This window comes from Oryzias latipes, chromosome 16 (genome assembly GCF_053564925.1).
Source record: "Oryzias latipes strain Hd-rR chromosome 16, Olatipes_Hd-rR_3.1".
Taxonomy (NCBI): Eukaryota; Metazoa; Chordata; class Actinopteri; order Beloniformes; family Adrianichthyidae; genus Oryzias; species Oryzias latipes.
In genome coordinates, this window is record NC_136252.1 from 911,382 (window position 1) to 922,980 (window position 11,599).

At 40.5% G+C, this 11,599-nt stretch overlaps 1 protein-coding gene across 29 annotated transcripts in view; it reads right to left on the minus strand.

Moving 5' to 3' along the window:
* The window catches only part of phactr4b (phosphatase and actin regulator 4b), a 187,444-nt gene that overhangs the window by 89,034 nt on the left and 86,811 nt on the right, over positions 1 to 11,599 (minus strand). For 19 of the 29 annotated variants that reach the window (XR_013648178.1, XM_078932856.1, XM_078932841.1 and 16 more), the window contains 2 exons: positions 8,555 to 8,686; positions 7,241 to 7,751 (listed from right to left, as the gene is read on the minus strand). Coding sequence is in view for 28 of the 29 variants with exons in the window: in XM_078932856.1 (XP_078788982.1) it covers positions 7,241 to 7,751; positions 8,555 to 8,686 (643 nt within the window). In the remaining variant the exon portion in view is untranslated. The remainder of the gene's footprint in view (positions 1 to 7,240; positions 7,752 to 8,554; positions 8,687 to 11,599) is intronic. The other 10 variants (XM_078932858.1, XM_078932862.1, XM_078932864.1 and 7 more) reach the window with 1 other exon arrangement.

An 11,599-nucleotide genomic window follows, 5' to 3' on the forward strand; every position in this document is an offset into this window, starting at 1 on the left:
GGACTTGAACTACATCCGTGTCAGGGTCTGACAGAAACGACCCCAACCTCAGAATCACATACTTTACTTCTTTGTTTTTTTTGTTACTACAGTTCTTTGTTCTTGTTCATTAAGGGAGTTGACCAGTCAAAAAGGTATCTATATTTTGAAATGTGCAATTTTTTTTCCAGAGTGATGAAAGGTATTAAAGTTATTTCTTTTAATGTCAATGGACTCACAAATCCTATTAAGCGTAGCAGAGTTTTGACTAAGATGAAGAAAGAGCAAGCACAAGTGGTGTACTTACAAGAAACTCATCTAAATGATGAGGAACATGAAAAATTAAAGAAAATGGGCTTCACAAATATGTTTTTCTCCTCATACATATCTGGCCGTAGGCGAGGCGTGGCAATTTTAATCTCCAAAAATGTGAATTTTGAAAAGTCTTTTGAGATTAAGGATAAAGAAGGTAGGTTTGTTTTAGTCCGGGGAATGATAGATGGTAATCTAATTACATTTATGAATGTATATGCACCACCAGGAAGCGACTTGAGTTTCTTTAAAAAAATTATTAATATAATGGTAACAGAAACCCGAGGTCTATTGATTTGTGGTGGAGACCTAAACATCAGACTGAGGCCGGACTTGGATAGTTCTAGTGGGAGAATACAAGAGCCAAATACTTTATATAAAAAAGTCTCTACACTCATGGAGGAGGTGGGTTTGATAGACATATGGAGAGAACTTTTCCCTACAAGGCGAGACTACTCCCACTACTCGGCTCCACATTCAATTAATACCAGAATAGATTATTTCCTAACTTTTGGTAAAGATAAGGATACAATCCAAAGATGTGAAATGGGGTCAATAGATGTAAGCGACCATGCACCATTATATCTAACTATTCATCTAAACACATGTCCAAAACTATTCTCTTGGAAATTAAATTCACTCCTTCTTAAAGACACAAATATGAAAAAAGAAATAACAAAAGAAATGAGCGATTTTCTTAAAATAAATGATAATGGAGAAGTGTCATTTCCAATTCTATGGGACACATTAAAGGCAGTTATGAGAGGGAAAATTATCTCAATCGCCTCCCATAGGAAGAAAATGCGTTATAGAAAGGCTGAAGAATTACAAAAGAAGTTAACACAACTAGAAAGCAAACATAAAAAGAACCCTTTAACAAGCACACTGCAACAATTAAAAGAAGTAAGAAACAAAATAAATAATCTGAGTACACAAGAGATAAAGAAAAAATTAATGTATCTGAAACAGAAATACTATGAAGGTGGATCCAAATCAATGAAAATTTTAGCATGGAAACTAAAAAAGAAAATCGCTGACAGCACTGTAATCAAAATCAAACATCCAGAAACCGGAAATATCATGACCAAATTGAGTGAAATGCATGGGGCGTTTGAAGCATTTCATAAAAACTTATACTCCAAAGTAACTGGTGGGACGGAGGACGAGATTGATCATTTTCTTAACTCCATAAACCTACCAACTCTGAACGAAGAGCAAAATGAGAGAATGACAGCAGAGGTCACAGAAATGGAACTTAGGAAAGCCACAAGTCGTCTAAAAACCAATAAATCGCCGGGCTCTGATGGCTTTACCGCAGAGTGGTACAAGGAATTTAAGGACGAGTTGATCCCTATAATGCTTCAGACATTCAACTGGGTGTTAAAGAAATCCCAAATACCACCAATTTGGAACGATGCCATTATTTCTGCCATTCCCAAAGAAGGTAAAGATAAATTTGAGTGTGGCTCATATAGACCAATCTCCGTCCTTAATATAGACTACAGACTGTTTAGCTCAATTATGGCCAGGCGAATGGAGGAATTCTTACCCAATCTGATAAGTAACGACCAGACTGGATTTATAAGAAACCGGCAGACACAAGATAATATACGCAGAACCCTGCATATAATAGAGCAGATACAAATATCTAAAAATAAAGCTATGCTCATGAGTATAGATGCGGAAAAAGCATTTGATTCAGTAAATTGGGACTTTCTGTATAGAGTATTGACTAAATTTGGGTTTCATAACATAATTATTGAAACAGTGAAGGCTCTGTATGCCAATTCCACGGCAAGAGTTAAAGTTAATGGTTACCTCTCAAACAGCTTTACTATCCAGAGAGGAAACAAACAAGGTTGCGCCTGGTCTCCACTTTTATTTGCCTTATATTTAAAGCCACTGGCACAATCAATTAGACAAAACAAGGATATCAAAGGAATAAACATCCAAGGAAAGGAACACAAACTCGCGTGTTACGCAGATGATATATTAATATATTTAGAACAACCTACAAAATCTTTACCTGAACTGATGAATCTGTGCAAACATTTTGGAAACTTATCTGGGTATAAAATTAATATGGACAAAACTCAAATACTTGCTTACAACTACAGCCCTCCAGCCGTTTTGGCGGCGTAATACCCAATGAGATGGCAGACAAAATCAATAAAATATTTAGGTGTAAACATACCTAAAAACCTGAATAAATTATATGAGGAAAATTACATCCCACTACATAAGAAGATAGTGGAGGATGTAAAACGTTGGAACTTGATTCCTTTTCTTTCTTTATATTCAAGAATTGAATCCATCAAAATGAATATTTTACCAAGATTACTCTATCTTTTCCAGACACTACCTATAAATATCCCTCAAAACCAATTTCATGAATGGGATAAAATCATATCACGTTTCATATGGGGAGGTAAGAGACCAAGAGTTCGCCTTAAAACGCTACAATTCCATAAAAATGAAGGAGGGTGGGGCCTGCCTTCTCTAAGGGATTATTTTCGAGCAGCTCAAATGAAAACGGTGATTAACTGGTGTGATGTGAACTGAAACGCTAAATGGAAAGACATGGAGGAAAATTTGATCACTATTCCCATACAAGCAGTTCTGGTGGACTCAAATATCCAAAAACATATTGACAATATTTGCAATCCGTGGGTTAAGTGTACACTCTCTATATGGAAAAACGTAGTTAAAGAATTAAAACTAGAAAACGACCTCTCAATATTCAAATGGTATGCCTATGATTCTAATTTTGCCCCAAACAAATTGGATTCACGTTTTAAATATTGGTCCACCAAAGGGCTATCAACATTTGGAAGCTTGATTAAGGATGGCAAGGTAATCAGTTTTGAAACGTTGAAAGAAAAATACAGTTTGGAAAAGCAGGACTTTTATAGATACCTACAAATAAGGCATTATATAAACACAAAGATTGGAGTAAAGGTTGAAACTAAAAGAGATCTGGTTGACATAATTACAAAGGCATATAAAGGTGATGTTATTAGAAAACATATTTCTGCTCTGTATGCGTTTTTGATAAGCAAGAATCCTCACTCGACTGAATATGTGAAGACATTGTGTGAGAAAGAGGCCGGAGTGAACATAACACCGGACGAATGGACATCAATATGGAAACAACAATGGAAATGTACTGCTTCACAAAGATGGAGAGAATATGGATGGAAAAATCTGATCAGATTCTTTATCACACCACTTCAGAAGACTCATTACGATGGAAACCCTCCGTTATGTTGGAGAAAATGTGGAAACCAATGAGCACATCATGTTCACATCATGTGGGACTGCCCTCTCATTAGGGTTGGGCGATGTCCCTTAAATTGGCTGTTGACGATGTTTGCTGTCAACCATCGGGATGGACGATGACATCGTCGGGGGGGGGGGGGGGGGGGGGGGTATTTTTTACATTTTTCGTTCGTTCATGTTTCGTTCGTTATATAATTGCTAATCGTTATTTTGCTTTTTTCATTTTATTTCCCAACTAATGGTTAATCCGCGATGATCCAGTATAAACTGAGGGAAGTGACTTTAACAAAAAAAAGCGGTATGTGTGGGAGATTTAAGACTGCGATCCGTCCCGCAGCTCTAGGGGTACAAGCAACCGAACTCAGAACCGGGTCTAAAAGTGTGTGTCTGAGCACAGCTCGGATCGTCAGCACACACAGCGGTTTGAGCTTCAAAGCAGAAATGTCGCTCAGTCCTTAGAAAACATTCAAACAATCACGTGGATTTGTGTTTCCAGTCGTGTCCCGACTAAATAAAGGCTGATGTTATTCTTACATGTTTACGTGCAGCCAGCAAGCAGCACCACCCAAAGCTAATGTTGTTAGCCCGTGTTAGCATACTGCTAATCCTGGCTTCGTTCAGAAAGAGCTCTGACCACACGGATTAAAATTCAAATGATGAGCGAACAGGTGCTTCATAATAACCGTAACATTATTAAAAGCACGTTTAGAAGATCGTCTCGTATTTTACCGAGCTGACGTGTCAATGTATATAGCCGCTCGGCGCTGTTTAAGATTGTTTTGTATTGAATTGTTACATTCAATAAAGTTTGAAAAAAAAAGCCGCTCGGCGGAAGTTATATCCCCTTCCGGTTTTCAAACCCTACTGCGCATGTGCGAATGATTTATTCCGACGGAAAGTGTGACCTTAGTGAACGTTTTTATATTCTGAAAACATTTTTCTGGGCCCATGAACACGGTTGGATTCTAATCCGACCATTGATCCCATCAAGATATTTTGCACATGTAACCGCGGCTTATGGTGTCGACTCGCAACGTGGCGGGGGCGTGGCATCACGATGGTGGTCTCTCCTATAGTTCAATGTTCTTATATTTTGTTAAAAAAACAAAAAAAACAAAAAAAACACTTTTCTATGTTTGTGTATTAAGAACTTCTATGCAAATTCAAATTATAATGTTTATTGTACTGTTTTGTACTGTAAAACTGAAAACATAAATAAATAATAAAAAAAAAAAAGAAATGTATTCACTGTATCAGGGAGTGTCATATGACTTGGATCAAACCTTGTACTTATTAGGGATTTCAGTTACAGATATTCTAAAATAAAATGTATTACTTAATTCATACCATCCTTTTAGGTTTTCAAAAGATACAAATGTATTATCTTGAATGATATGTTCTAGATGTTTAATTCTGTTAGTCTTCCATAACACACTTTGACCTCAGTGAGATTAAAATGTGGATTCATCACATTACTGGTAGTCTAACTTAAAAAAATCATAAATAGGAAATTAAGATATTACTAAAAGTAGGAACTTAAAGCGTTTAAAATATTTTTCGTGCTATAGAAGAACTAACACACCAACAAACACACAGAGATTTAAAAATAGAATACAAGAATTACTGTTTAAAAGACATTTTCAATTTATTGACAGCAAGCCAACAGAAAAATCAAAGCGCATTAAATTTACGAGCCAGTGCAAAATGCATTTTTCAGAGGCTTAATACAATTCTTTAGGTAAAGATCAGAAAATGCATATTATGAAATGAGCAGCATCTTTTCAATAAAGATTTCCATTTTAATGTTGGATTCAGAATGGACACATTTGGTCCGCTTAAAGTGGACCAGAGTTCGTTTTTCACTAAGCTTTGGTTAGCGCGGAGATTCCTCAGTCTAAATACAATCAGTCCTCGGAGCGGAACAACTGAACCAAAACGGCCACCGTAGCCGACGTGTAGCAATAAAGCAACGATTATGTGTTATAAAAAAGAAAAAAGGGTTCAACTTTTTACTTGTTACTACCTTTATTTTAACACAGCCGTACCAAAGTAACAAGTAAAAAGTGTTTATATTCAAAACTGGTAATCAAAATATAAAGTTTAATAAGTTCACTTAAAGGATTGTAAAGTGGAGCACCTTCGTCTTTGGCCAATGACAGATGAGATCTTTAGTCATATGGTTTTGTTTACAAGCTTTGGTCTGTAACAGAATAGTCCGCTTGATGCCAGTCTGAATACAGACCAAACGCAAGGTTTGAGACTCAGACAAATTAGCCAGACTCAATCAGGAGCAAACCTCAAACCTTTTTCAGATACGGTACTAAACCAAAATAAAACTTCCGTCAGTATCAGAAAATAAACAAAATGGAAATAATCGAAGTTCTGCCTGCAGCCCAGTACCAAGTAGCCCGCGGATCGGCACCGGACAGCAGCCCACCGGGCCGCGGACCGGTACTGGGCCGCGGGACACTTGGTACCGGTCCGCGGGAAATTTTAGGACCGGGACGCACAGAAAGAAAAAATAATTTCCATTTTATTGTTTTCTTTCTTTGAAAAAAACGTTTTATTTTGAAAAGTGACCGGATTCTCTCTGTTACATCAGTCACATTTAAAGCACGTCAAAGTCGCGACACCAAACATCACGTGATACACCTCAACCACCCATGGTAAACGTGTTTTGCGTTGTACCGGTCCGCAGTGACAAAAAGGTTGGGACCACTGCCCTAAGGCATAAATATAACTTCCCCAGCTTCTGTTCTCTCTCCAGGTACCTAAATGTGAGAAAATGCACAATCAGTTTTTAATGAAGAAATATGAATGTTTGTGGTTAAATGGGCAACAAAAAGTGTTTTTAAAAATGTATTAAAATATTTATTAAAGCATTAGAGGAACTTAATAAAAGTGTTATAAATACAGTAGTGAAAGTATTTATTAGAATCTTTGTTTGCTCTCACCTGGAGGAAGGAGGCAGCAGTAAAATGCTCAGCAGTGGTTTGTGTCCACAACTTTCTACTAAAGCCTGGAAGGCAGAGGCTGCACTTTCAGGTGACATGGACAGCTGCCCACGTCATCTTCAGTGAGTTAGAAGATGTCACTTTTCCTCACGGAACTACAACATCTCCAATAAAACAAAAATCCACCCTCTTCACGAGTGTTCATCCATGTCATTTTTTTAATGATACTTGGCTGGGTGTAGGACTTTCACGCAGGAAAGCTGGGTTTGATGCCCAGAGCGTGCAATGAGCTAAAGAAAAAACCAGTGTGGGTCCTTAGGCAAGACCTTTTGCCTATCTGAGTCTCTCTGTGCCTTTAAAATACAGTTTTGTGTCAGAAAGGGCATTCAATGTAAAAGCTCTGTGCCAAATCACCTGCTGATTTGCTGTGGCGAATGCAAGGTTAAAAAGAAAACTTGATAACCAATCACAGCTTTAATTAATGATTGATAGCAAGTCCAACAGCACAGTGGGATATAAAACGGATGCTTGGTTTTCCCTTTCAATTTTTTTCTGCGCTTCAGAATTTTGATGTAAAAACAGAAAGCAGATGCATCGGATGAACGCTGTGATCATTTCACTGCAGCAGTGGACATTTCCGCCCACTGCTGCAGTGGAGATGCAGAATCACACACACATTTCTGAATGTTTTTTGTTCGACAAATGAAGAAACTCACAGTTTTAGAGGTTGGATGCTGACGGGCAGAGGACGGCCACGCTCTCCCTGGTAATCCGGGGGGGTTTCAAACAGCAGAGCGTGGGCCCGCTGCAACCCATCTGGGTGTGGCTGGGCCGGCCCAGGACTGGAAAGTGCACGCTGGATCATGATGTGCAGCGGGACGGGGGCCGGGTGCTGAGGGGACTCGTTGGTGGGGCTTGGCAGGTCGAAAAGCATTGGGATGGGTTGGGGCAGTGGGTGCGGGTAGGAGTGCTGATGGTGGAGGTGGTGGGAGTGTATTTGCTGGCGGGGTGGGGAGGGGGGAATGTGAGTTGGCAGAGGAGGGGAGGGAGGAGGGGGCATCTGGAACCCCACAGATAGGCTGCTGTGGTCTTCTAGGGAGTGTGGGGAAGGGCTCAAAGCAGAGTCTTCTATGCCGCGCTTGGTGATCGGGGTGGTCCTTTTAGGAGGCATGGGGGGAGAGGGCTTGGCGACATGACTGGCGCCCCCTGTAGTCTGAGTGAAGTCACCTACAAATAAAACACATCTTATGCATAAATGTTTAGTGCTGATGCTTGGAGGGACCTAATGGCAAGTTCTTTATTATTCACAGGCCATTTGCCTCTGTGATGTGAGGCACCAGTCAGGAGAGATTGAACCACTGAGAGCACGAGTACAGGGAGAGGAATCACAGGGTTGCACTAGAAATGAAGCATATGCAGTGCAAGCCCTCACATCACAGATCCAAAACACAAACATGCTCAACCTCAAAGCTTTGTTATGTGCAAAAGTTTCCAAATAAAAGATTTTGTGCAAAACTTCTGCTCATTTCAAGCACATTATCTACAGTACATTTTCCATATGGCCTTTGAAAACCATGTAGAGCAGCACTGGTCCTAAAAGCAGAGCAGTGCTACAGAGGCACAGTGTGAGTTATAACATGCAGTTGACTGCCCTGCGATGGATCACATCGCCCCTTCCTTCACTTCTTTTCTGCCCTGTGTTCCCTCTCTTTCATCTGTCCAGCCCCCTGAGCAGAAAGCGAGTGTATTAGTGCTTCCAACATGGATGCCTTGTCCTCCACAGCTGCAGCTCGCTCAAACAGTCAACTGGACTCACGCAGGCTCTCCTACACAAAAAGCGCACTCATTGTCAGCCCGTTATTTGCATGCGGCTCCTATCAACTTCACCTGAAGAAAAGCATTAAGGGCTGATTAGCAATTTACAGACATGTTGGCAGTTTGAAAGACATGACATGGTGAAGGAAGCAGACTCTGGAAGGGGCAGTGCAGAGACTGGTACCCAGGCTGAGACACCAGGGGCGTCCTTTTACCTGAGCGCAGGCCTCCGGCCCGCCGGCACAAGTACACCGGCAGGGACAGGTAGACATCATAGTCACACTCTCGCTTCCAGCAGGACCAGTAGAGCGGAAGCTGTGCGTTTTCTCCCCCCTGCAGGGCAGAGACTAACAAGGAGGAGACGAGGGCTTTCAGCTAAGGCTTTAAAAGAACTCAGCTACATGGAGGTTTAAAGTCCCACTCCAACCATCTTTTGATCTCTTGTAAAAGTGCCCCCAGTGGTCTCTTCATTATAATTATGCAGTTTGTGGCCAAACAAAATAAAAAAAACCTGTAATGTTTTTTAGGATATAGTCTGCAGAGCGACATCAGTTCAGTAGAAATTTGCGTTAGAGTTGTGGACGGGCCAGTTGGCACAGAGTAAGTATTCTCCCTTTTTATACACTCTTCCGTTAGCTTGGTTTTCATTGTCTGAGCTGGCATTTGGTTTAAAACTGTACAGGATAGCTCCAACATTGCTCACTGTGTTTGTTGCACCGATAATGTTAGCTTGGAGTTGTGAGGGGCTGTAAGCTAGTGGGAGAGAATCTAAACAAGGGTCTCATGGGAAATCTGTGCAGGATTACTCACCACCAACAGTCCCCCCCCATAACTTGGAGGTAAATTTCTAATGGAATACTGCTGCTGCACATCCTATGTCTTAGAAAAGACACAGGTTTTTTTCATTTTGGCTGTGAAAATTGACCACTGGAAAAACTTTGAAAATAGATCAAAAGGTAATCGGAGTGAGACTTTTCACACTCTGTTTTAGAGCAGATTTGAAATACATAAAGAATTCCCAGAAATTTGTACTAATTTTTTTGCATATTTGATATCAAGGAGGTTTAATGCCCTTTAAGTAATGTCAGCTGTGGGTTGTCAAGGTTCCTAAAAGCCACTTCATACCGCAAAAATTAGTCTGCAGCATTTCATGTAGAGTGGGGCAAAAAAGAATTGTCAGCCACTACTTTTTCAAGTTCTCATCACAGGCATGCTTAAACTACAAGAGACAAAATGAGAAAAAAATCCAGAAAATCCCATTTTCTGATTTTTAAATAATTTATTTGTAAATTACGGTGGAAAATAAGTATTTGGTGAACAAAAGTTCAACTCAGTACTTTGTTATATACCCTTTGTTGGCAATGACAGCTGTCAAACATTTTCTGTGAGTCTTCACAAGGTTTTCACAAACTGTTGCTGGTATTTTGGCCCATTTATCCATGCAGATCTCCTCTAGAGCAAACATGGACTTTCAACTCCCTTTCTAAAGATTTTCTATGGGGTTGAGATCTGAAGACTGGCTAGGCCACTGCAGAACTGTGAAATATGTCTTACAAGGCACTCCTTTGTTACCCGGTCAGTGTGTTTGGGGTTGTTGTCATGCTAAAAGACCCAGCCATGTTTCATCTTCAATGCCCTTGCTTATGGAAGGAGGCTGTCACTCAGAATCTGATTATACATGGCTCCATTCTGACACAGTGTGGTGTTTTTTCTGTTCTGTTTCCTGACTGCCTCTGTGTTTTGCAGGTCAGCTGTCACTCCTCCTGGATGGCCCCTCCCTTTCCTGCCTGGTCTTCTCTGTGGAGGAGTGCACAGCTGCCTGAACTTTGCAATCATGCTTATTTAAGTTGATGCTACTCAGTCTTCAGTGTCTGTGCGTCCCTGTTAAGTCAGTGGTTTTCCTACTCAGCCGACACTGAGGTCTGTTTTGTCCTTTGGCCTTTTTCTGAGCTTAGTTGTTCCCTTTTTTTGCCTTTTGCAGTTTTCCCTCTCTTGAGGAGTTTTTTGTGTTTTTGTGATCCCACCTTGTGGCGCTTTCTGTTAGCATTAAATCGCCCCTAAGCGCATTGCTGAGTCTCAGCCTGATTTCTATCTGCACTTGGGTTTCCGTCCCTCCAGCCGTGACACATTCATTCTTTCCTTTACACGGATCAGTCGTCCTGGTCCTTTTTCTGAAAAACAGCCCCAAAGCATGATGTTTCCACCCCCATGCTTTATAGTAGGTATGGTGTTCTTTGGATCCAGCTCAGTATTCTTTCTCCTCCAAACACGATGAGTAGAGTTCTTACCAAAAAGGTCTATTTTTGTTTCATCTGACGATAGGACATTCTCCCAGTCCTAATCTGGATCATCCAAATGCTTTCTAGCAAACTTTAGACGATGTGCACATGTACTGGCTTTAGCAGGGGGACACGTCTGGCACTGCAGGGTTTGAGTCCCTGGGGACGTAGTGTGTTACTTTGTTACTTTGGTCCCAGCTCTAAGCAGGTCATTCACTAGGTCCCCTGTGTGGTTCTAGCATTTTTGCTCACAGTTCTTGAGATCATTTTGACCCCACAGGGTGAGATCTTGCAGGGAGCCCCAGATGGAGGGAGATTATCAGTGGTCTTGTATGTCTTCCATTCCCTAATAATTGCTCCCACAGTTGATTTCTTCACACCGAGATGTTTACCTGTTGCAGATTCAGATTCAGTCCCAGCCCTGGTGCAGGTCAACAATTTGGTTTCTGGTGTCCTTAGACAACTCTTCGGTCTTGGCCACAGTGGAGTTTGGAGTGTGACTTTGAGGTTGTGGACAGGTGTCTTTCTATAGATAACAAGTTCCAACAGGTGTCATTAATACAGGTAACGAGTGGAAGACGGAGGATCCTCTACAGAAGAAGTTACAGGTCTGTGACCTAAATAAGTGACCAAATACCTATTTTCCACCATAATTTACAAATCAAACAATGGGATTTTCCGGATTTTTTCCATTTCTCTCATAGTTGAGGTATACATTTGATGAAATTTACAGGCCTCTCGTCTTTTTAAGTGGAAGAACTTGCACAATACTTTTCTGTCCTACTGTATTACAGTAGATTTTACTTGTGCTCTTTTAGTGTGTTGCTGTGTTGTTTAAGTCTAAATATTTTGTTCACAAAACCTCTTGACCTTAATAATCAGTGGAACTCCATGACCAGGTATACATTCAGTCTGAGGACTGCTTGTTAAATGAAATGCAAAAGTCTTGCACACAAAAACAACAGCTTTTCATGAAAGCTT